The sequence below is a fragment of the Amyelois transitella genome, chromosome 21 (assembly GCF_032362555.1).
Source record: "Amyelois transitella isolate CPQ chromosome 21, ilAmyTran1.1, whole genome shotgun sequence".
In the NCBI taxonomy this organism is placed as follows: Eukaryota; Metazoa; Arthropoda; class Insecta; order Lepidoptera; family Pyralidae; genus Amyelois; species Amyelois transitella.
In genome coordinates this window covers 5,772,584-5,796,868 of record NC_083524.1, presented here as the reverse complement: position 1 = coordinate 5,796,868, position 24,285 = coordinate 5,772,584, and the positions used below count along the sequence as shown (strand labels likewise).

At 34.1% G+C, this 24,285-nt stretch overlaps 2 protein-coding genes across 6 annotated transcripts in view; one reads left to right on the top strand and one right to left on the bottom strand.

Moving 5' to 3' along the window:
- The window catches only part of LOC132903040 (tRNA-cytidine(32) 2-sulfurtransferase-like), a 198,856-nt gene extending 188,013 nt beyond the window's left edge, over positions 1 to 10,843 (top strand). Inside the window, exons 2-7 of the mRNA XM_060950232.1 lie at positions 6,678 to 6,819; positions 7,178 to 7,297; positions 7,588 to 7,789; positions 8,030 to 8,182; positions 8,384 to 8,575; positions 8,924 to 10,843. Of these exons, the coding sequence (XP_060806215.1) occupies positions 6,696 to 6,819; positions 7,178 to 7,297; positions 7,588 to 7,789; positions 8,030 to 8,182; positions 8,384 to 8,575; positions 8,924 to 9,041 (909 nt within the window). The 5' untranslated portion in view covers positions 6,678 to 6,695 and the 3' untranslated portion in view covers positions 9,042 to 10,843. The remainder of the gene's footprint in view (positions 1 to 6,677; positions 6,820 to 7,177; positions 7,298 to 7,587; positions 7,790 to 8,029; positions 8,183 to 8,383; positions 8,576 to 8,923) is intronic.
- Positions 10,844 to 18,216: 7,373 nt separating this feature from the next.
- Positions 18,217 to 24,285, bottom strand: part of LOC106135602 (uncharacterized) — a 72,432-nt gene continuing 66,363 nt past the window's right edge. For all 5 annotated transcript variants that reach the window (XM_013335957.2, XM_013335958.2, XM_060950167.1 and 2 more), the window contains 7 exons: positions 23,992 to 24,148; positions 22,241 to 22,382; positions 21,763 to 21,882; positions 21,271 to 21,472; positions 20,878 to 21,030; positions 20,485 to 20,676; positions 18,217 to 20,136 (listed from right to left, as the gene is read on the bottom strand). In XM_013335957.2, coding sequence (XP_013191411.2) covers positions 20,019 to 20,136; positions 20,485 to 20,676; positions 20,878 to 21,030; positions 21,271 to 21,472; positions 21,763 to 21,882; positions 22,241 to 22,382; positions 23,992 to 24,148 — 1,084 coding nt within the window. In that variant the 3' untranslated portion in view covers positions 18,217 to 20,018. The remainder of the gene's footprint in view (positions 20,137 to 20,484; positions 20,677 to 20,877; positions 21,031 to 21,270; positions 21,473 to 21,762; positions 21,883 to 22,240; positions 22,383 to 23,991; positions 24,149 to 24,285) is intronic.

The following is a 24,285-nucleotide window of genomic DNA, read 5'->3' as shown; positions in this document are numbered from 1 at the left end:
GCATGTGAATAAATAGATAGACACTTCCCTTTATTGAACATAAAATTAAATTAAATAAATAACAGCAATAATTTACGGAAGAAGTTACACAGATTGAGTAAGCAAGTTAATTTATAGTTATAACAATAAATTATATACATAAGCTTAATCTAGGATTATCCTAAACATATATACGAGTATGTTAAAATAATGTACAAAAGGCGGCCTTATCACATTGAAATCGCATCCAGGCAACCACCTGTAACATGGTGATAACAGATTTTGCAAAATTGCAAGAGCTCTTCATCCATGCCATGGAAATTTTCAATGCAATATTTGAACTTATCTTCATCAAAATCAATAGAGAGATAGAGAGAGAGACGAGTTCTATATAACTTAATCGAAAACCATACAGTTAGGTATTTAAGAAAAAACACATAGGCACCTTAAGGTTTAGGCTAAAGCGTCCCAGAATGGCATAAAATGCGAAAAGATAAAATGTTTTTTTATATTTTTTCCAATTTCCTGCTTTTTCCAATCTTCTTATTCGTCATTTAATGAGTTTTCATTAGAAAATCTATTGTACCTCACGTTTTGCCTAATTAAAATTCTAACAAAGCTTGATATTTCAAATATTGAAAACGTTGATTTCAATACATCAATTTCACGTTCAGAACATACAGCGTTCTAGCATTGACTTCTTCAGTACTCGACTATGCAATGAGGGATTTTTTTGGTATTTTGTTCAGGAACTTCAATCTTCACTACAAAAAACTCATCGTTTACCACAAAATCTCTTCCTGTTTCCGCACGGTTTCTCAATCTGATTCCGCCTCCACCACTTCCTCATATTGGAAGACCTTCAGCTTCCATTGTAAACCAATATTTAAGTATCTAAAATTAATTAAATTTTCATCAGTCGTAACTAGTCAGCTTCCAACAGCAATATGGTTACCATTTGCGAAACTATTGAAGGTAAAATTTAATTTGAATAATTTAAGCTTTTTTCATTAATTTATTGCAATTCGTTGAAAGATAAGCAAATGTTATTATTTAAAAGATTTCAATTTAGTTTAAGTAATGATACCAATATCTAAAATTCAATAATTAAGTAACTAAAAGAATTATGTGTAAATCTCGACAACTAAAACTTGAAAAGTATTTCAAGAATTCAACTCATGGAATAAATAAGCCTCAGGTACACTAATGTCATACTTTCTTATTAAAAAAAAAATTGTTGAAGTTTACTGTTTATCATAGGTAATTCATAAACGCCTAAACAATTTTAGCAGCATCAAGCGGCTTTGGAACTTTGATATATAGAAATATCTCCACCACTGCACCACCATCGCATTGGATTCTCGGTTGCATTTTCATTTTTCTTTTTAATGTTTGGGTAGATATAAGTGCAATTACTTGAAAGACTGCTTGGAGCTAGGGATTATTTCATGTGAAAAGCTTGTAAGTCAGCTTTTCACACAAATTTGACCCAGTATAAATAAGAACATGACTGAAAAGCGCGACTGCTTATATTTACTGAATATGATTCCTTTTTTGCAGAGACTCTACACCACGATGATTGCGAAGCCAGCTGTCCGTGCAAGAGTTCACACCCTCAGCAGAAGACTTACAAGGACACATACATCGCAGAAGAAGCCTACAGAGTGTCCATGAAGATAATCCTAAACATCCTCGGTATATTGGTCGCAATTGGAGCTTGTTACATGATAATTAACACGGATTCGAGGCTATATCTCATATTTTGGGTGTGCTATTCTGTTCTAAGACGAATGATGCTGAAATCTAGGAAACACGCTAAAATTGAATGATTTCGACTGTTAAAAAATAATTAAGAGATTCATTTCTTCGACACTCATATTTAAGCACTTAATATTGAAAAAAGCTCGAAAGTGACTATCCGCCAATATCAATTTACAAAGTTGGCTAAAATAACTAGTTACCATGATGTTTTTATTTGTATTAATTGAATAAAAATGATGTTTATAAATATCCGGCCAAAAGAAGTAAAAGATATAGGAGTAAAATAAATCAATACTAAATCATATGCATTGTCAAGGAAATGAAGTTAATTTACCGGACTTATACAAGGCATAATGGTAAAACGCACTGATATTTATTGTAGCCGTAAGTTATTTATTTGTAATCACTAAGCATGCTCAGTATTCAATAAACTAATTTATTTTTTGTTTTAAATCCATTGTTTTATTCGGTCACATCACTTTTCATTCCTTTCAATTTTGAATATTACTTATTATTTTATTATTTATGAGGACATGACAACAAGATCATTTGAGATATCATCGAAATTCTTATAGGTATTGAATGTGATGCGGGTTTTTTGATCTACGAGACTAGCAAAAATAATGCGAATAACTTTTCTCAGTTCAGTGTACTTTGCCATCAGACCGTGATGTGACGCAATATGGACGCAATTGAAATGATGACTAAATTTCCTGCACGTAGGTACCTAGTTACTAACTTTTGAGATTTGTACTTTATATCAAACCAAGAAAATAGTTATGACCCATAATGAAAACTCTAAGTTTGTAAGCCTTTTCCATAATCGGGTATTATCATTCATCCATGGAAAAGCGAAAGAGTAATTAATGTAAAGTGCATACACTACCTAGTATTAAAAGTCCAAATGAAATAATATAAAAGCAACCAATAGTTAAAAAAGTAATCTATTATTTCGACAATAATCTTAAATAACTTCGGTACTTGTCACAGATTCTTTGAATTCGATGGAGTGCCTGCCAAAAAAGCATGGGTAATCTAACATCTTGAGAGTTGAACAAAAACCGCGATTGCCTGGGCAATGACCTGGCGATGACGGGACTAATCGCTATAAAAAAGTGAGCTACGCAGCAAAATGTACTTAGTTACTTTTGTAAAAGTAAGATAGTTTATACTTCGTCAGATTAAACTTGAAAGATGAGGATAGATAAGGCGTAGTTCCATCAACGAATGTGATAAGATGAGGGATACAATAGCAAATGAAGATCCATGGTTCCTGCTCGTCCCTATGAGAAATCGTGTTCAATATTTCTTTTTTGTGCTTTCATTAGCTTATACTCAAATATTTCACATACCAGAAATATAAGAAATAATGATGAGTAATCAACATCTTAATAGCATATGTGTTCTTTTCAAGTTTTGCAAAACCTTATGTTTCAGTAAATTTATTATAGACTTCGAACTTCGCTTTCAATAGACTTGACACTCCAAAGTCAATCCTTCAAGTACTCACTCACACATTAATTAAATAACGCGGGAGTCAACACCATGCGTTTTACACATTTAAACCCTCATTTATTTACCTAAAAAGTTGTCTTTATTTTTAGGTACTTATATACGCAGTCCGGTGAATTAAAATAATCTACTTTTAGCGCAATGTACAACAGAGGCCTTTGCAGACAAAGCTGTGGTATTTTGTTAGTAACTTATAATTAAAACATTCTCGGTTACATCACAGGTTACGGCACACAATATGGCTGGCCGTAACTGTGTCTAATTAATGTGTAGCGACAATCTACGACATTTTCTAACTTTCTCTTCGCTTGGTGAATGCATTCTGCAACAGACTTGTACCTTCGTGATATTAATTGAGAAACATATAATCTACAACAAGACGCCCGCGGCTCCGTCCGCGTAATACGAAAATTCCGCTAAATTCCATTCTCGCGGGAGCTATGCATAATCCTTTTTAGTACACCTCTTAACACACACATTCATCATTTTGAGCTATTCGTTGTATGTCAGTTAGTCACTCAGAAATTGATTGAAAAAAATGAAAATTAAAATATTTGTTGTATCGGGTCATCTCCCTGATATTTTACTTTATAGTTACTCTGCCCGATCCTTGGCATTCCTCTTGACATGATATGCAAGTATTTCTTCAGTTTAATTCTTTCCTGGACACTGGATTTGTAGCATTATATAGTTTATAAGTTCAGTTATATTATACCTAACTCTGGGAGCAATATACTAATTGACCAAGCACCCATAGTTTCTCATATGGAATACCTACGCAAATAGGTATTGCTACAATTTCGTAATTGCCTGTCTTTATGGTGTCTCTCCAAAAACAAAAGAAGAACTAACTCATATAATATTCTGACAGTGGCATTTTACTGATCACAACAAATGTGGTCAAATGGAGGCAAACCTCTGAACAAAAGAGTGTAGGTATTATCCTACTTATTATAAATGCGAAAGTTTGTGTATATGAGTATGGATGTTTGTTATTCTTTCGCGCAAAAACTACTGAACCGATTACGATGAAATTTGGTATGTAGATAGCTGGAGACCTGAGTAACACATAGGCTACCTTTTATCCCGGAGTTCCCGCGGGATTGATTCAACGCGTACGAAGTCGCGGGCGGCCTCTAGTATTCTATACTAATGTTATATATGTTCAACATTTAAAGAAAGAGAATCTAAACAACTCGATTGTCTGTTGCCTACACTGTTATAAAAGAATTTCCATAGCACCTAAATACCGTAATTTACCCAACTTCAATTTACCACCAAACTATTCCGTAGAGTGCAATGACTATGAAAAAGAATAAGTTTAGGCCATCTTTATCATTTTAGTCGTATATTATACATAGATTACGAGAACAAAATAAGGTTTATTCTGTTTCAGTTTTCGTAAATAAACAACAAAACAAAATTGAATACAAACTGCTTATTTATTTTATTGATGTAGCGATTGCCGCGGGGTCGTTGACACCGCATCGGACGCACTATCTGCAGTCTAATGCACTTTGCCATTCTATCGCGGAATGCTATTAATGCATTCTGAAGAGGCTGGCATTCAAACTGTTTTATGAGAAGAAAGACTCATTTTGTTCGGGTAATGTGTCAATAGTTTTATTACATTAAGTCTCTTTTTTATCTTTTGACCTTTAAAATATATATGTGATAGCAGTAGTTGTAAAAGCTTTAAAGAAAACTAAAGTAAGATAATGGACACGTGCCCTTCGGAAAAGAGCTTGGCGCAGAAATTTAAACTTATTACTTTATTTCATCTTGAAACTTTAAAGTCACAGACATGTATTGTATGTATACCTATAATCTTATGAGTAAAAGCATCCATCTGACTACTGACTAATTAAGTCTTTAAAGCCTTTCAAATTATAATATGTTTATACAAATCTCAAGGACGAAAACTTTATTATATGTCCTACATTTTGTTTTTAAATAAATTACACTCATATATTTCAGATAAATAGACTGAGTTAGTTTTGAAAACTTATTTTATGAAAAGCAGCTCAAGTCACTTCTATAATATTTCAGTTTATTTTTTATAAATAAAAATATACGAATCTTTGATACTGAGATATGAAAGTATGTAGGAACTTTGGCGCTATGCGCCACATGTTTGGCATATCTACAAATACTTGTATTGGGCCTTTGTGCCTGTAATGCATTCAAATTAACTTATAAATAGAAAATTACCAATCCTTACAACCTTGAATTAAAAATACACAAGCGTCGGGAATTTCTATTAAATAAAAGTGCGTGAGTAGAATCAATTCCCTGTATTCTTCTACTGAGTAATCAACCTGTGTCCCAATCTAAAGTGGTACATAATATACTAAAATACTTATTTATGATAAAAGCTTCATTTTTCTGTAACATACCCTGGATTAGGTATGTATCTAGCAGAGGTAGCAAAATAGTGTTGCTTTTAAATATTAGTAACAATATCACATAAATTAAAAGTATTAATTTCCTCACTTGGAATATTTTCTAAAGTTTGTCATACATGTAAGAAATTATACCAACCTAACAAGTCAAGCTAAGTTTGTTAAAATTTAATTTTGTCGTAAATTTAAATTTAGGTAAATATAAAGATATTTACCTAAATTTACGACAAAATTAAATTTTAACAAACTTAGCTTGATAGATAAAGATCTATCTATCTATAAATGAATTTGTTAGAATATTTTAGGTTCCTCCATCGTAATTCGATATCATATAGGTATTACAATTATTTAATTTTCAAATAAAATAAAACGAACATGTTCATACCTATAGGTAGGTACTTAAATGGACAAAATGAGTGTATTTGTGGACACCAGGTATCGGAGTGGATTCGAGGCGAAACCGGTTGTGTTTTTGTTTACGGCCGATCATTTTATTGTGGCCACGTAGGTACTCTTAGTTATTCAACTATCTTATTATAGGCCCGCGGCTTGCAGTCGTCGGGCTGGATTACTTAAAAAAACCTAATTTATTTGTCTATTGTGACGAAAGTTTATTGATTTAAATAGGTAATTAAATTAAATCTTTTTTAATACATAAGGACTTTAAGAATTTTGAATTAGGATGAAAATAATCTAATTGACGGAAATATTTATTTATTTACCAATTCATGGAAATTGTATAAACACAAGAAACAGTATGAAGAATGTTCTGTTTATTGTTAAAGAAAAATCGAGAAAGGATATTATGTCTATAAATGTAATACTGAAATTAATGTTCCAAATAATATCATTTTTAATTTAAAACGTCGGGATAGGGACTCCCGGCTCTGGAGCACAGCAGTTGAGGATGCGACTGGGAATTTGAAAAAATGAGAGAGAGCTAATGTGAAATAATTTATAATATTGGTGTCATAACTTCTAATATAACTAGGCAATAACCTGTAACGCTTTCTCCCATTTCAGGCTTTACAGGAATTCAGCATGGTGCGCCCAGGGGACAAGGTGCTGGTCTGCCTGTCGGGCAGCCGCGAGTCGTTGGCGTTGCTTCACACCATGCACCAATACCAGTTCTACGCTCGCTCTAAAGGGACGCACTTCAGTATTGGTAAGTTTAGAAGAATAAAGGATTAGTGCAGACAACTATAAGATATTTAAAGAGACAAGATGCAGCGATATTCAATTTAAAATATGGCTCTTTCTTTTCTTATAAAACAGCGAATCATTTGTTGGTATTGAGTTACGTTACACTCACATTATTGTTTTGACATCGGTTAGGAAATGTTGATTGCTATGTGGACATTTATTTATTCAGCGCCCGTATGTATCAGTACATCTTGGAAGCGTATTAATATTATTGAGATTATTTTAGTTTGATTCTATCCAGTCATTATCGTTGTTATTTAGCCAGTAACCATAAACATTAACAATAATGTAGATATAACCAACGTATTATTTTGTTTCAGGTGCACTATTCGTGCATGAAGATAAATCCGAGGTGGATCCCCTTCACCTCATGGCGTACTGTAGAACTTTAGGAGTTAAGTTCATATACCAAGACAAGTTGGATGACATCGACAGTGAAAGTGAGTCTCTGTGAACCCATATATTTTTTAGTTTGCCTCAATGCAGCATCAATTTTATTTATTATATACAAATAACAAAATATACATTTGCTTCAATGCTTAAATAACCGGACCCTAGCTCCAGAAATCGTGGGTTATAAAAGTAAAAATGAACCTACTTATGTTTAAGACGTCATAATCGTAAGACTGCCCTGTCTAAAAACTTTTGCTTTTTCTATTGTTATGAAAATTTGTATTCACATAATATGTCAACTCTTTGCTCTTTAATTAATAAAATGTTTTTATCTCAGGACGTAGCAACTCGAGCAAAGTTGCGGAGCTCCACCGTTGGTCTTCGCATGCTACACGGCGGCGCGCCTACGCCGCGGCGCGTGCACACGGCTACGGCGTAGCGGCCGTAGCACAGAGTTTAGACCATGCCGCGCGAGCGTTCTTAGCCGCTGCGCTACATGCCGGAACACTTGCTACGATAAAGGCACACTACAGAATCAGGTATTTTTTTCAAAATAATAAATACCTATTTTTCCAACGGCCACTTACCATGCTACGCAAATAACTACGGCGTAGCGGCCGTAGCACAGAACAAATGCCTATTTGTGGCGGTCTTGTAAATTGAACAGGTTAAACCACCATTCAAACTAGGTTTATCGTTTATAAAAGTAAGTTCTGGATAATAACTAAAATAATTCCAGATTAGTCGGAACATCTGTAAATAAAATATTTAACTTTCAGAGAGCACGATATCCGCATCATCCGACCGTTCATTTACGTGCGCGAGCGAGCGCTGCAAGCGTTTGCGCGCGCGCGCATGTTGCCGGATTTCCGTGCGCGGGAGCAGTCTCCGCCGCTCAGTCCGCGCAGTGAAGACAGCACGGACGAGACAGGGTCAGTATTTTTTTTATATCTCTCTCACCTTTGCGTGTCCCCGGTAGCACCCACCTCGCAATGATTCGGGGCCCGGCCCGAGCCACTTTTACCAGCCTTCGACATGTCCGTTCGCGCAGAAAAAACAGCACAAGCGGGAAGGATCCCAATATTTTTGGTAGTCTAAACTATATTTTCAACTGCATTTTACATTATTTACAGAAAAAATCAGCACATCGAGCGATCAGTGTCAGAGCCGTGTGGTGCTAAGGAGAAAATGGCTGTACGAAGATCAATAGAGGAGATTGGGGAGCCTTTGGAAACTGCCAGAGACCTGCTGCTCAGTCAAGAACAGTCGCATCCCTACATCTTCAACAGTCTGAAGAATGCTTTACATCCGCTGATTAGCGCAAGGTTGGTGATAAGCTTGTCTATAAAACTATATTGATAAAATTCCTAATTAAAACATTAGTACCTATGCCTCAATCAATAATCCAGCGCAGACTAACTGTATCGATAGTAATTTTAGATCTAATCATATCATGATATCTCTAGATCTAGTTTTGATTAAAAAACCGTTTCCGGACTCTTAAAATAATCATTGTCAAAAGCATGGTCGCCATGGGAACCGTTCTCAATCCCCAGTGATTTTTAGGTATCAACGTATTCTCAAATAAAATGCTGCCATTAGATATATACTTGCTCAAAAGCCAGTAGCATTTATTGTTCCAATATACCTCACTATTCTTTGACTGATTCCAGAAACATTGAGAAAGATCTGAAGGAGCACAGACACAGGAAGAAATCAGTGATTCAAATGAAGAACGGAGCGCCCGTGTACGACTCCGAGGAAGGGACAGAAGAAGAGCCGGTGCCATAGACAACTGTCAAAACTCCGCCAAAATTTACGTCATTATTGATTAATGTTTAATTGTTTATGTCGTGTCCTTAAGACTTTGTGATGATTACTCAGTGATGATTATTGTGATGAAACATGATAATTAAAGCGTTGTATACTGTTACGTAATATGTGTACTTTGTTGTGGTAAATGTTGAAAGGCCATAATGAAAATTACGTACAATGTACGTGAAAAAACTTCAGAGTTATTTACTTTTGAGAGAACATTAGACTCGAGTTTTCCTAAAAGTCAATGAAAATATTTAATGCCAGATACCTACACCAAATAAGGTTGTAGACCTGTTTAACTAGTTACTCATTCAAAAATAAATGGTCTGCATTCTTATCTCTTCTGATAATACATCTAGGAATGTTATGTTGAGAGAGAATAATAAAATCAATCATTAGCATAGTTAATAAATCTTACATTGTAAAAGCACATGAGATATTGAGAACATAAATTAAAATGAAATAAAGTGTACAAAATTGTTATGCAAAAGATATTTTTTCTCTGAAGTATATGATTCTAAAGTTATAATTGATATTTTTGAATAACTGTGGAATTGAGAACAAAGTGCATTTGTTAGAGTCTGCTATGAATTAATGTGTTTACGATTATTATATTTTTTAAATGGTGTCGTGAAATTGTTTGAAAGAAAATTGTGTGTACAATGCGGCCTATTTATTCTACCGTGTTATTAATTAAGTTATTACAGAATAAATGTATGTAATAAAGTATTTCTGACGATTTCATACTTATATTCGCAATGCAAACTTCGGTTACGTCTCTGGGTTAACAATTGTTACCTATTCATTTATTAAGCATCAGTAGATTGTTTCTGAATACCCGTATATTTTACTAAAATATAAAAAAATAGGTATTTAGAGTTGTTGTTAAAAAATAATCAATTATTAATATTATATATTTTGGATTATTTTTTTATTAATGGTATAGGTAATTTTAAGTCACCAGAGAGGTTAATTGCTGCGTCAGAAAAAATTGGATGATATTATCTATTTATCGTTAAAACAAAAGATATTAAACGTAATGGTTGTAACGTTTTACAAATGTTGAAGTCTTGGAGAGATTAATTCAGTTATCGATCGTTAACAGAGTTAAAATATGAATATTTATGGACATATATTATATTTTAGACCTCGGTTCTGACAAAGTCAGCGATTGTAGTTATTTATTGTTAATTAGACCATTCTGTTTCCTGATATGATTGTTGATTAAAAGCAGAGAGATAATGTTAGCGGGCGGCAGTAAATTCATATTTTTTATTTGACATCGAAAGATGACACCGCCATGACACCAAGCTAGATTATTACACCATAACAATTGGCCGTTCGAGTAGTATTAATTAAAAAACAATTCGTGCGTCAAATTGTTGTAGAGTGATATGTAAGTTGATGGTAGATTTTGTAATGGCAACATCAACGTTCACGTTCCATTTTGGAATACATTTTTTAAAAGTCGAATTTGGAATGTGGCTGCTGATGTGAGACTGATTTCGGATTAGTTAGTGTAAAACCATTTTTATATTTTCCTTGTATAACTAACTTCGAAACTACTTATTATATAGCCTTTTATGTTTTTTATATAGTTTTTGCTGTTGAAGTTTAGCAGTTATATTTTTCATTGCTAAATGTCATAAAATTCCTATAATTAGGATACGTATGCTAAGTTGTAATATTGAAATACAAAGAAGTCCCATAATAATTGCTTCCATGATAATTGTATTCATATACATTTTGTCGTAAAATAAAAATGTTTAATTAAATTGTGTATTTTCAATTATATCTTCCTTTTCGCTTACTACGCAAAATTTTTTGCAAAAAATTTTAATGAACACTACCTAAAAGTAATTAGGATTTGCTATATACTCCTTTAAAATAATTATTTTTGGGTATCATAGCACTCAAGGTTGTTACTGTTTGTAACAATACACACAATAAACGTTTGATATCTTTATTGAAGTTTATCAAAATTAAATAAATAAAACATTCAAATGTATAGTGCTCAAAATATATTCTCGACATTGAGGCACAAAATAAAACACATTTTTCAGCTAAGTAATTTATTTTATACTTACTAAATTAACACTACACAGATTATGCATGTGTGCGTGCTCACATATACAAGACTTATATTTAATGAGTATTAAAAGTACTAGGGACTTGCCATTTGAATAGAAATAAGCTAGTCCAAACACTGAATGTGACAAATCTTTTACTACTACACTTAATTAGACATAAGCAAAGACAAATCTTAACTAGTTAGTTACATAATATTTCAAATACAGTTATTACATATAGTTATTGAAATAAGCTATTTAAAACTATTTATCACCTAAACACATTTATTTCATGACCACACAACATTTTAAATATTAAAATATAATTCGAGAATGATCTACATATTTTATTATGCTATTTTTAGACATAGACTAAAATAAATATAGAATACTTTTTAATTTTCATTTGGAGATTTTTTTTAAGGCTGGTTTATTTGCCACCGCCCTGGCAACAAGGCTTTCCCCCTGAAAAATAAAAAAAAAGCAATTAGATATAATATTTTAAAGCAAACAAGAACCTCTACCTAATGTTCGATTCTTAACGAGAAAAACATATGTACCTACGCAAACTACTATGTTCAACTCGAATAATAGTTGGTAACAGAAGGTAGAATAGTTTTGTAAATATTTTTGCACTTAGGCACGCCTGTTTAAGGATTATAAACTAAATCACTTCTATATGTGTACACATTTTTTTTTATTGTACGAAACCTGTATCGCGTGCTTAATAAAAAAAAAATATAAAGACCGGCTTTCCTTTCCGCATCGAGGCGAGCTGAGCGCCCACCAAAAAAACGCGTTATGCATGCCCGATGTGCATGCATTCAATTATAACATTAACTATAATTTTTCAATAATACCATAAACACAATTTAAAAACGATTATGGTCAGAGTTCTCTACCAATTACTTCCATTCCCTTTTAAAAACTGTACCTGTAACCTATGCTACTTTTATGTCGTTTGGCTGGGTTGGCTCTGCTAACCGGCTCACTATTGTAGCTGAATTGTTCGAAACGCCGCAGTATAGACGAACTGGATAGTTTTAAAGGCCTTTTTATCGTTATTTCTATATAGATGCAATAACGATTTTGGAGTTGAATATGGTACGAGTTAAGTATTATAAACATATTGGCGGAGGGTAGAACTCAAAGTGCAGTGTGGTTCCCGGCTCCAATAAAAAAAAGAATAGGACCACTCCACCTCGTTCCCATGGATGTCGTAAAAGGCGACTAAGGGATATGCTTATAAACATGGGATTCTTCTTTTAGGCGATGGGCTAGCAACCTGTCACTATTTGAATCTCCATTCCATCATAAAGCCAAACAGCTGAACGTGGCCTATCAGTCTTTTCAAGGCTGTTGGCTCTGTCTACCCCGCAAGGGATATAGACGTCATTATATGTATGTATGTAGAACTCAATACACACAAAAATCTGTCTGTCCCTTTGTGTTTGTGTTATTATTTGTTCAAACATTATGCACGCAAAATGAACAACAGTTGGACATAATACCATAAGGTATACTCTGCCAGTCGAATCTGAATTGTTCATGTATTACCTGAAGGCTTGCCATCGCCGCATGCGCATGACGGACCGCAAGTGCAGCCCGCACCGCACGCCGCCTTCCCCCCTCCGCACGTGCCTGTAATTAAATTAAATATAAAATAATATTTTTTTTTTTTAGGGATCGTGGCAAGTGGAAAGAGTTAGTCTCTGCCTACCCCTCCGGGAAAGAGGCGTGATTTTATGTATGTATGTATAATTTAGAACAAATATATTTTTTAATTTACCGTGGTTTTATAGGTACGCAACACTGCCTTTATAGAAATGTCGGTAATAGAAAAGCATATCCGCATTGAACCGCTGACGTCTCGGATTTTTTTGAAAAAGATATACTTATGTTCTTCTTTTTGGTAATGATAGTGTTATTCTATTTACTATCGCTAGGAAGTTGAAAAGCCTTTAAACCTTCTGTCTACCGAAAGTTTTAAAGTCGAAGTTGTTTTCTAAAAGGTAGAATAAGCAGGATGAAGTTAAAATGTATTTAATGTCTTATAAGTTAAAATTGAACAACAATTATTTATGTATGTAGTAGAACATTTGTTTTGTTTTTGTTCTAATTCTAATTTGTGCGCTCAACATTCTTTTTTTCTTTTTTTAAAACAATACTTATTTTTAGTGCCGTGTAGTTCCCGGCACCAATACAAAAAATAATAGGACCACTCCATCTCTTTCCCTCTCTTTCTATCATCAAGCCAAATAGCTGTACGTGGCCATTCAGTCTTTTCAAGACTGTTGGCTCTGTCTACCCCGCAAGGGATATAGACGTGACCATATGTATGTATGTATACTTATTTTTTCTCTTTGGACAGTGGAAGCTCTATATACCTATACATTTTAGACATCATCATCAGTCTGATAATTGTCCCGATTTCTTGCTACTTACTTGTAGAGGACAAAGAATCGTGAGCAGTCAGGAGTCAAGATAGGGAATTTACAGTATACAGTATTTGCGTTTTCGTTTTACAGTATATTTGTATTTAGTATATCAAAAAGACAAATATTATTTAATTTATTAATTAAAGGACGTGTTGAATTTATTTATGTAATGTAATTATTTTTCTGAAAACTAAATAGTATTTCCTTATAACTACCTAATTTATACACAAGTACGTGCGATAAACTTAGATGAAAATACCTATCCTATTTATGTTAAGTTATTAAAGCAATTTTATATAAATACTTAATTGGAATATAAATAATGCAATGATAAATACAGAAGAACAAAAATTTGTTTATAATTAAATCAACACGAAAAAACAGAACCGTAGCTAAATCACAAAAACCGCTACTGCGCCATAATCCATGGCAGGCCGCAAAACCATAACAAAAAACAAATCCACGTGGTTCCCAAGAGCAATTACTCAATAAAAAAAAATAACAATACTGGCCGGATACAAATTTAAAAAGTGAATAAAATTAAAAAATATATTTACCTTTACAAGAGTCGCAAGGCGCAGGCATCGCGCGTTGTCTGCCTATGCCCTAGGCTGGATATTTCTAGACCGAACGGTAGGGGTGCGCGCGCAAACACGGCCCCCAGACATCTAGAACGGCGAGCACTCTCGCGGGTCAATAACTGAGTTGCTACGTGGGGGAATCAGGCGATCGGAGCTCTTGCCTGTCTTAGTTCTGGGGCTGCGGGACTTTTTAAATTGGATATGTTTTTCCAGATTATTAGAAATTTCCAGAGTAATATCATTTTTAATATATATTATTATTACGCGAGGATTTGGATTGATTCCATTGATTTAACGTCGTTATGATAGGAACTGCATATACCTCGTGCTTATATAGTCCTTGACATTATATATAATTAAGCATATTATTTTTAAATATAACGCATTTTCAAATAATTTTTATTGTAGCATTGTCCTTTCCACTAAATACCTATATATTCAATTTATAATACGGAAATACCTTTGTTTAGAGGATTGACCCTTTTACCTAACTTTACTTTATCTAATGATATTACTCTGGAAATTTCTAATAATCTGGAAAAACATATCCAATTTAAAAAGTCCCGCAGCCCCAGAACTAAGACAGGCAAGAGCTCCGATCGCCTGATTCCCCCACGTAGCAACTCAGTTATTGACCCGCGAGAGTGCTCGCCGTTCTAGATGTCTGGGGGCCGTGTTTGCGCGCGCACCCCTACCGTTCGGTCTAGAAATATCCAGCCTAGGGCATAGGCAGACAACGCGCGATGCCTGCGCCTTGCGACTCTTGTAAAGGTAAATATATTTTTTAATTTTATTCACTTTTTAAATTTGTATCCGGCCAGTATTGTTATTTTTTTTTATTGAGTAATTGCTCTTGGGAACCACGTGGATTTGTTTTTTGTTATGGTTTTGCGGCCTGCCATGGATTATGGCGCAGTAGCGGTTTTTGTGATTTAGCTACGGTTCTGTTTTTTCGTGTTGATTTAATTATAAACAAATTTTTGTTCTTCTGTATTTATCATTGCATTATTTATATTCCAATTAAGTATTTATATAAAATTGCTTTAATAACTTAACATAAATAGGATAGGTATTTTCATCTAAGTTTATCGCACGTACTTGTGTATAAATTAGGTAGTTATAAGGAAATACTATTTAGTTTTCAGAAAAATAATTACATTACATAAATAAATTCAACACGTCCTTTAATTAATAAATTAAATAATATTTGTCTTTTTGATATACTAAATACAAATATACTGTAAAACGAAAACGCAAATACTGTATACTGTAAATTCCCTATCTTGACTCCTGACTGCTCACGATTCTTTGTCCTCTACAAGTAAGTAGCAAGAAATCGGGACAATTATCAGACTGATGATGATGTCTAAAATGTATAGGTATATAGAGCTTCCACTGTCCAAAGAGAAAAAATAAGTATACATACATACATATGGTCACGTCTATATCCCTTGCGGGGTAGACAGAGCCAACAGTCTTGAAAAGACTGAATGGCCACGTACAGCTATTTGGCTTGATGATAGAAAGAGAGGGAAAGAGATGGAGTGGTCCTATTATTTTTTGTATTGGTGCCGGGAACTACACGGCACTAAAAATAAGTATTGTTTTAAAAAAAGAAAAAAAGAATGTTGAGCGCACAAATTAGAATTAGAACAAAAACAAAACAAATGTTCTACTACATACATAAATAATTGTTGTTCAATTTTAACTTATAAGACATTAAATACATTTTAACTTCATCCTGCTTATTCTACCTTTTAGAAAACAACTTCGACTTTAAAACTTTCGGTAGACAGAAGGTTTAAAGGCTTTTCAACTTCCTAGCGATAGTAAATAGAATAACACTATCATTACCAAAAAGAAGAACATAAGTATATCTTTTTCAAAAAAATCCGAGACGTCAGCGGTTCAATGCGGATATGCTTTTCTATTACCGACATTTCTATAAAGGCAGTGTTGCGTACCTATAAAACCACGGTAAATTAAAAAATATATTTGTTCTAAATTATACATACATACATAAAATCACGCCTCTTTCCCGGAGGGGTAGGCAGAGACTAACTCTTTCCACTTGCCACGATCCCTAAAAAAAAAAAATATTATTTTATATTTAATTTAATTACAGGCACGTGCGGAGGGGGGAAGGCGGCGTGCGGTGCGGGCTGCACTTGCGGTCCGTCATGCGCATGCGGCGATGGCAAGCCTTCAGGTAATACATGAACAATTCAGATTCGACTGGCAGAGTATACCTTATGGTATTATGTCCAACTGTTGTTCATTTTGCGTGCATAATGTTTGAACAAATAATAACACAAACACAAAGGGACAGACAGATTTTTGTGTGTATTGAGTTCTACATACATACATATAATGACGTCTATATCCCTTGCGGGGTAGACAGAGCCAACAGCCTTGAAAAGACTGATAGGCCACGTTCAGCTGTTTGGCTTTATGATGGAATGGAGATTCAAATAGTGACAGGTTGCTAGCCCATCGCCTAAAAGAAGAATCCCATGTTTATAAGCATATCCCTTAGTCGCCTTTTACGACATCCATGGGAACGAGGTGGAGTGGTCCTATTCTTTTTTTTATTGGAGCCGGGAACCACACTGCACTTTGAGTTCTACCCTCCGCCAATATGTTTATAATACTTAACTCGTACCATATTCAACTCCAAAATCGTTATTGCATCTATATAGAAATAACGATAAAAAGGCCTTTAAAACTATCCAGTTCGTCTATACTGCGGCGTTTCGAACAATTCAGCTACAATAGTGAGCCGGTTAGCAGAGCCAACCCAGCCAAACGACATAAAAGTAGCATAGGTTACAGGTACAGTTTTTAAAAGGGAATGGAAGTAATTGGTAGAGAACTCTGACCATAATCGTTTTTAAATTGTGTTTATGGTATTATTGAAAAATTATAGTTAATGTTATAATTGAATGCATGCACATCGGGCATGCATAACGCGTTTTTTTGGTGGGCGCTCAGCTCGCCTCGATGCGGAAAGGAAAGCCGGTCTTTATATTTTTTTTTTATTAAGCACGCGATACAGGTTTCGTACAATAAAAAAAAATGTGTACACATATAGAAGTGATTTAGTTTATAATCCTTAAACAGGCGTGCCTAAGTGCAAAAATATTTACAAAACTATTCTACCTTCTGTTACCAACTATTATTCGAGTTGAACATAGTAGTTTGCGTAGGTACATATGTTTTTCTCGTTAAGAATCGAACATTAGGTAGAGGTTCTTGTTTGCTTTAAAATATTATATCTAATTGCTTTTTTTTTATTTTTCAGGGGGAAAGCCTTGTTGCCAGGGCGGTGGCAAATAAACCAGCCTTAAAAAAAATCTCCAAATGAAAATTAAAAAGTATTCTATATTTATTTTAGTCTATGTCTAAAAATAGCATAATAAAATATGTAGATCATTCTCGAATTATATTTTAATATTTAAAATGTTGTGTGGTCATGAAATAAATGTGTTTAGGTGATAAATAGTTTTAAATAGCTTATTTCAATAACTATATGTAATAACTGTATTTGAAATATTATGTAACTAACTAGTTAAGATTTGTCTTTGCTTATGTCTAATTAAGTGTAGTAGTAAAAGATTTGTCACATTCAGTGTTTGGACTAGCTTATTTCTATTCAAATGGCAAGTCCCTAGTACTTTTAATACTCATTAAATATAAGTCTTGTATATGTGAGCACGCACACATGCATAATCTGTGTAGTGTTAATTTAGTAAGTATAAAATAAATTACTTAGCTGAAAAATGTGTTTTATTTTGTGCCTCAATGTCGAGAATATATTTTGAGCACTATACATTTGAATGTTTTATTTATTTAATTTTGATAAACTTCAATAAAGATATCAAACGTTTATTGTGTGTATTGTTACAAACAGTAACAACCTTGAGTGCTATGATACCCAAAAATAATTATTTTAAAGGAGTATATAGCAAATCCTAATTACTTTTAGGTAGTGTTCATTAAAATTTTTTGCAAAAAATTTTGCGTAGTAAGCGAAAAGGAAGATATAATTGAAAATACACAATTTAATTAAACATTTTTATTTTACGACAAAATGTATATGAATACAATTATCATGGAAGCAATTATTATGGGACTTCTTTGTATTTCAATATTACAACTTAGCATACGTATCCTAATTATAGGAATTTTATGACATTTAGCAATGAAAAATATAACTGCTAAACTTCAACAGCAAAAACTATATAAAAAACATAAAAGGCTATATAATAAGTAGTTTCGAAGTTAGTTATACAAGGAAAATATAAAAATGGTTTTACACTAACTAATCCGAAATCAGTCTCACATCAGCAGCCACATTCCAAATTCGACTTTTAAAAAATGTATTCCAAAATGGAACGTGAACGTTGATGTTGCCATTACAAAATCTACCATCAACTTACATATCACTCTACAACAATTTGACGCACGAATTGTTTTTTAATTAATACTACTCGAACGGCCAATTGTTATGGTGTAATAATCTAGCTTGGTGTCATGGCGGTGTCATCTTTCGATGTCAAATAAAAAATATGAATTTACTGCCGCCCGCTAACATTATCTCTCTGCTTTTAATCAACAATCATATCAGGAAACAGAATGGTCTAATTAACAATAAATAACTACAATCGCTGACTTTGTCAGAACCGAGGTCTAAAATATAATATATGTCCATAAATATTCATATTTTAACTCTGTTAACGATCGATAACTGAATTAATCTCTCCAAGACTTCAACATTTGTAAAACGTTACAACCATTACGTTTAATATCTTTTGTTTTAACGATAAATAGATAATATCATCCAATTTTTTCTGACGCAGCAATTAACCTCTCTGGTGACTTAAAATTACCTATACCATTAATAAAAAAATAATCCAAAATATATAATATTAATAATTGATTATTTTTTAACAACAACTCTAAATACCTATTTTTTTATATTTTAGTAAAATATACGGGTATTCAGAAACAATCTACTGATGCTTAATAAATGAATAGGTAACAATTGTTAACCCAGAGACGTAACCGAAGTTTGCATTGCGAATATAAGTATGAAATCGTCAGAAATACTTTATTACATACATTTATTCTGTAATAACTTAATTAATAACACGGTAGAATAAATAGGCCGCATTGTACACACAATTTTCTTTCAAACAATTTCACGACACCATTTAAAAAATATAATAATCGTAAACACATTAATTCATAGCAGACTCTAACAAATGCACTTTGTTCTCAATTCCACAGTTATTCAAAAATATCAATTATAACTTTAGAATCATATACTTCAGAGAAAAAATATCTTTTGCATAACAATTTTGTACACTTTATTTCATTTTAATTTATGTTCTCAATATCTCATGTGCTTTTACAATGTAAGATTTATTAACTATGCTAATGATTGATTTTATTATTCTCTCTCAACATAACATTCCTAGATGTATTATCAGAAGAGATAAGAATGCAGACCATTTATTTTTGAATGAGTAACTAGTTAAACAGGTCTACAACCTTATTTGGTGTAGGTATCTGGCATTAAATATTTTCATTGACTTTTAGGAAAACTCGAGTCTAATGTTCTCTCAAAAGTAAATAACTCTGAAGTTTTTTCACGTACATTGTACGTAATTTTCATTATGGCCTTTCAACATTTACCACAACAAAGTACACATATTACGTAACAGTATACAACGCTTTAATTATCATGTTTCATCACAATAATCATCACTGAGTAATCATCACAAAGTCTTAAGGACACGACATAAACAATTAAACATTAATCAATAATGACGTAAATTTTGGCGGAGTTTTGACAGTTGTCTATGGCACCGGCTCTTCTTCTGTCCCTTCCTCGGAGTCGTACACGGGCGCTCCGTTCTTCATTTGAATCACTGATTTCTTCCTGTGTCTGTGCTCCTTCAGATCTTTCTCAATGTTTCTGGAATCAGTCAAAGAATAGTGAGGTATATTGGAACAATAAATGCTACTGGCTTTTGAGCAAGTATATATCTAATGGCAGCATTTTATTTGAGAATACGTTGATACCTAAAAATCACTGGGGATTGAGAACGGTTCCCATGGCGACCATGCTTTTGACAATGATTATTTTAAGAGTCCGGAAACGGTTTTTTAATCAAAACTAGATCTAGAGATATCATGATATGATTAGATCTAAAATTACTATCGATACAGTTAGTCTGCGCTGGATTATTGATTGAGGCATAGGTACTAATGTTTTAATTAGGAATTTTATCAATATAGTTTTATAGACAAGCTTATCACCAACCTTGCGCTAATCAGCGGATGTAAAGCATTCTTCAGACTGTTGAAGATGTAGGGATGCGACTGTTCTTGACTGAGCAGCAGGTCTCTGGCAGTTTCCAAAGGCTCCCCAATCTCCTCTATTGATCTTCGTACAGCCATTTTCTCCTTAGCACCACACGGCTCTGACACTGATCGCTCGATGTGCTGATTTTTTCTGTAAATAATGTAAAATGCAGTTGAAAATATAGTTTAGACTACCAAAAATATTGGGATCCTTCCCGCTTGTGCTGTTTTTTCTGCGCGAACGGACATGTCGAAGGCTGGTAAAAGTGGCTCGGGCCGGGCCCCGAATCATTGCGAGGTGGGTGCTACCGGGGACACGCAAAGGTGAGAGAGATATAAAAAAAATACTGACCCTGTCTCGTCCGTGCTGTCTTCACTGCGCGGACTGAGCGGCGGAGACTGCTCCCGCGCACGGAAATCCGGCAACATGCGCGCGCGCGCAAACGCTTGCAGCGCTCGCTCGCGCACGTAAATGAACGGTCGGATGATGCGGATATCGTGCTCTCTGAAAGTTAAATATTTTATTTACAGATGTTCCGACTAATCTGGAATTATTTTAGTTATTATCCAGAACTTACTTTTATAAACGATAAACCTAGTTTGAATGGTGGTTTAACCTGTTCAATTTACAAGACCGCCACAAATAGGCATTTGTTCTGTGCTACGGCCGCTACGCCGTAGTTATTTGCGTAGCATGGTAAGTGGCCGTTGGAAAAATAGGTATTTATTATTTTGAAAAAAATACCTGATTCTGTAGTGTGCCTTTATCGTAGCAAGTGTTCCGGCATGTAGCGCAGCGGCTAAGAACGCTCGCGCGGCATGGTCTAAACTCTGTGCTACGGCCGCTACGCCGTAGCCGTGTGCACGCGCCGCGGCGTAGGCGCGCCGCCGTGTAGCATGCGAAGACCAACGGTGGAGCTCCGCAACTTTGCTCGAGTTGCTACGTCCTGAGATAAAAACATTTTATTAATTAAAGAGCAAAGAGTTGACATATTATGTGAATACAAATTTTCATAACAATAGAAAAAGCAAAAGTTTTTAGACAGGGCAGTCTTACGATTATGACGTCTTAAACATAAGTAGGTTCATTTTTACTTTTATAACCCACGATTTCTGGAGCTAGGGTCCGGTTATTTAAGCATTGAAGCAAATGTATATTTTGTTATTTGTATATAATAAATAAAATTGATGCTGCATTGAGGCAAACTAAAAAATATATGGGTTCACAGAGACTCACTTTCACTGTCGATGTCATCCAACTTGTCTTGGTATATGAACTTAACTCCTAAAGTTCTACAGTACGCCATGAGGTGAAGGGGATCCACCTCGGATTTATCTTCATGCACGAATAGTGCACCTGAAACAAAATAATACGTTGGTTATATCTACATTATTGTTAATGTTTATGGTTACTGGCTAAATAACAACGATAATGACTGGATAGAATCAAACTAAAATAATCTCAATAATATTAATACGCTTCCAAGATGTACTGATACATACGGGCGCTGAATAAATAAATGTCCACATAGCAATCAACATTTCCTAACCGATGTCAAAACAATAATGTGAGTGTAACGTAACTCAATACCAACAAATGATTCGCTGTTTTATAAGAAAAGAAAGAGCCATATTTTAAATTGAATATCGCTGCATCTTGTCTCTTTAAATATCTTATAGTTGTCTGCACTAATCCTTTATTCTTCTAAACTTACCAATACTGAAGTGCGTCCCTTTAGAGCGAGCGTAGAACTGGTATTGGTGCATGGTGTGAAGCAACGCCAACGACTCGCGGCTGCCCGACAGGCAGACCAGCACCTTGTCCCCTGGGCGCACCATGCTGAATTCCTGTAAAGCCTGAAATGGGAGAAAGCGTTACAGGTTATTGCCTAGTTATATTAGAAGTTATGACACCAATATTATAAATTATTTCACATTAGCTCTCTCTCATTTTTTCAAATTCCCAGTCGCATCCTCAACTGCTGTGCTCCAGAGCCGGGAGTCCCTATCCCGACGTTTTTTTCTTAATTTTGCACAGTTTGAAGTCCATTGTCTCTTATATCATATTTCGTTATCAATTTTATTAGAAATATATAATTAAATAAATTAATATTCAAATGAAATGTGCAGAATTCCGCAAGATTTATCGTGATTATTTTACAGTAAGTTCATGGTATTTTTACGCGTATAATTTACTAGCGACCCGCCCCGGTTTCGCACGGATGCACAGCCGATACTAAATATATCTCTATTACAACTAACTAAAGGACCGCCCGCAAAGCGGCTAACTAAGTCTTGCTCCCGGCAAAAGTGTCACTTCTCGTAATATTTTAATTTCACCACAACTTCAAAACCAAACGTCCAATTTTAAACATTCAAAGACCAAATATTATCTACATAAACTGTACTTATTGATGAAATTATTTATTTTGATAAGGATTAATAGCATGAGTAAAAAAAAAACGCGTTTAAATGGAGACCACAAAAAATTCAAGATTTTTAAATAAAAATGTGGTTGTTGTGCCTCACTCGACATAGATAGGTATAGTGTGTCGCGGACTTTTTTGTAGATATTTATAAGATCTACAATTAATTAAAACATTTTATGGTTCTATCTTTTGTAGTTTAGGCAGCGTACGCAAAATAAGTAACTTTTTGGTTGATTTTTTTTCAGTTTGTGTCCGAAAAATCCAAATATATTACGGAACCCTATTTTTTTCCACAATAAAATATAGTCTATGTTACTCGTGGATAATGTAGCTTTCGAATGTTGAAAGAATTTTTAAAATCGGTCCAGTTGTTTTTGAGCCTATTCATTACAACCAAACAAACAAACAAACAAAGTTTTCCTCTTTATAATATTAGTGTAGATAAAGTGCGCTTAGCGCAGAAATGAGTACCGGAGAAAGAAAGATAGAAAATACTTGAGAAAACAACTGAGAACATTCTCAGTTCTACAAAGAAGAATACATTTTCTTACGATTATTTTAACACGCATCACAAGGACAAGTACTTTGATTTGATCTTCAATTATCTGTAATGCGTAGTACTTGAGTTATAATAAAAATCTTCTGAAAACGACATTCTTCAGCGCATCTATTTATAAATTTCCGTAACGTTCAAGCTATTTGTTAAATTATACTAATTGGTATGCAGTGAACACTTGTCCTTACGGAATCAACCTCGCTAGCACGCATTTTAATACAATTTAGATTTATTTTTGGCCATAGCAACAGGATGTTTGTGAAAAACTGCGGGCAACTAGCAAAATAAAAAGTAAAGCTAAGAGAGAAGATCCATAAATTTGAAATAATAGATGGTTGTGCTATAACATCTTACTGCTTCCATAAATTTGAATTCTTAGATTTATTTATTTCTTTTCCTTCCACCTTTTTTCATTTCTATTATCTTATATTCCGGTTTCTATAGTTGCGGCTGAAGTTTCGCATACTTTAGAAGAACTTACTTCCAGAGTGGACTTCCAGATGGCTTTGGGTGGACAGTGCCACTTGCCCTCGTCGTCGAAGGTGAAGTCTGTCAAGGAGGAGTCGCTGCACGCGCTGCTGTCGTCCTGGTCCTCTTCCCAGCAACACTCTTCCTTCAGGAGCCGGCATTCTGACTCACTTGAAATAAAAGAAGAGATCTCTTATTGATATTTTTTAATGGTTGACTTCAATCTAAATTTACAAGTTCGACCATTATACAAATTTAAACTTAACGCTTCGAATTTTCACTTGATGTTTAACTTCAACAATCAAAC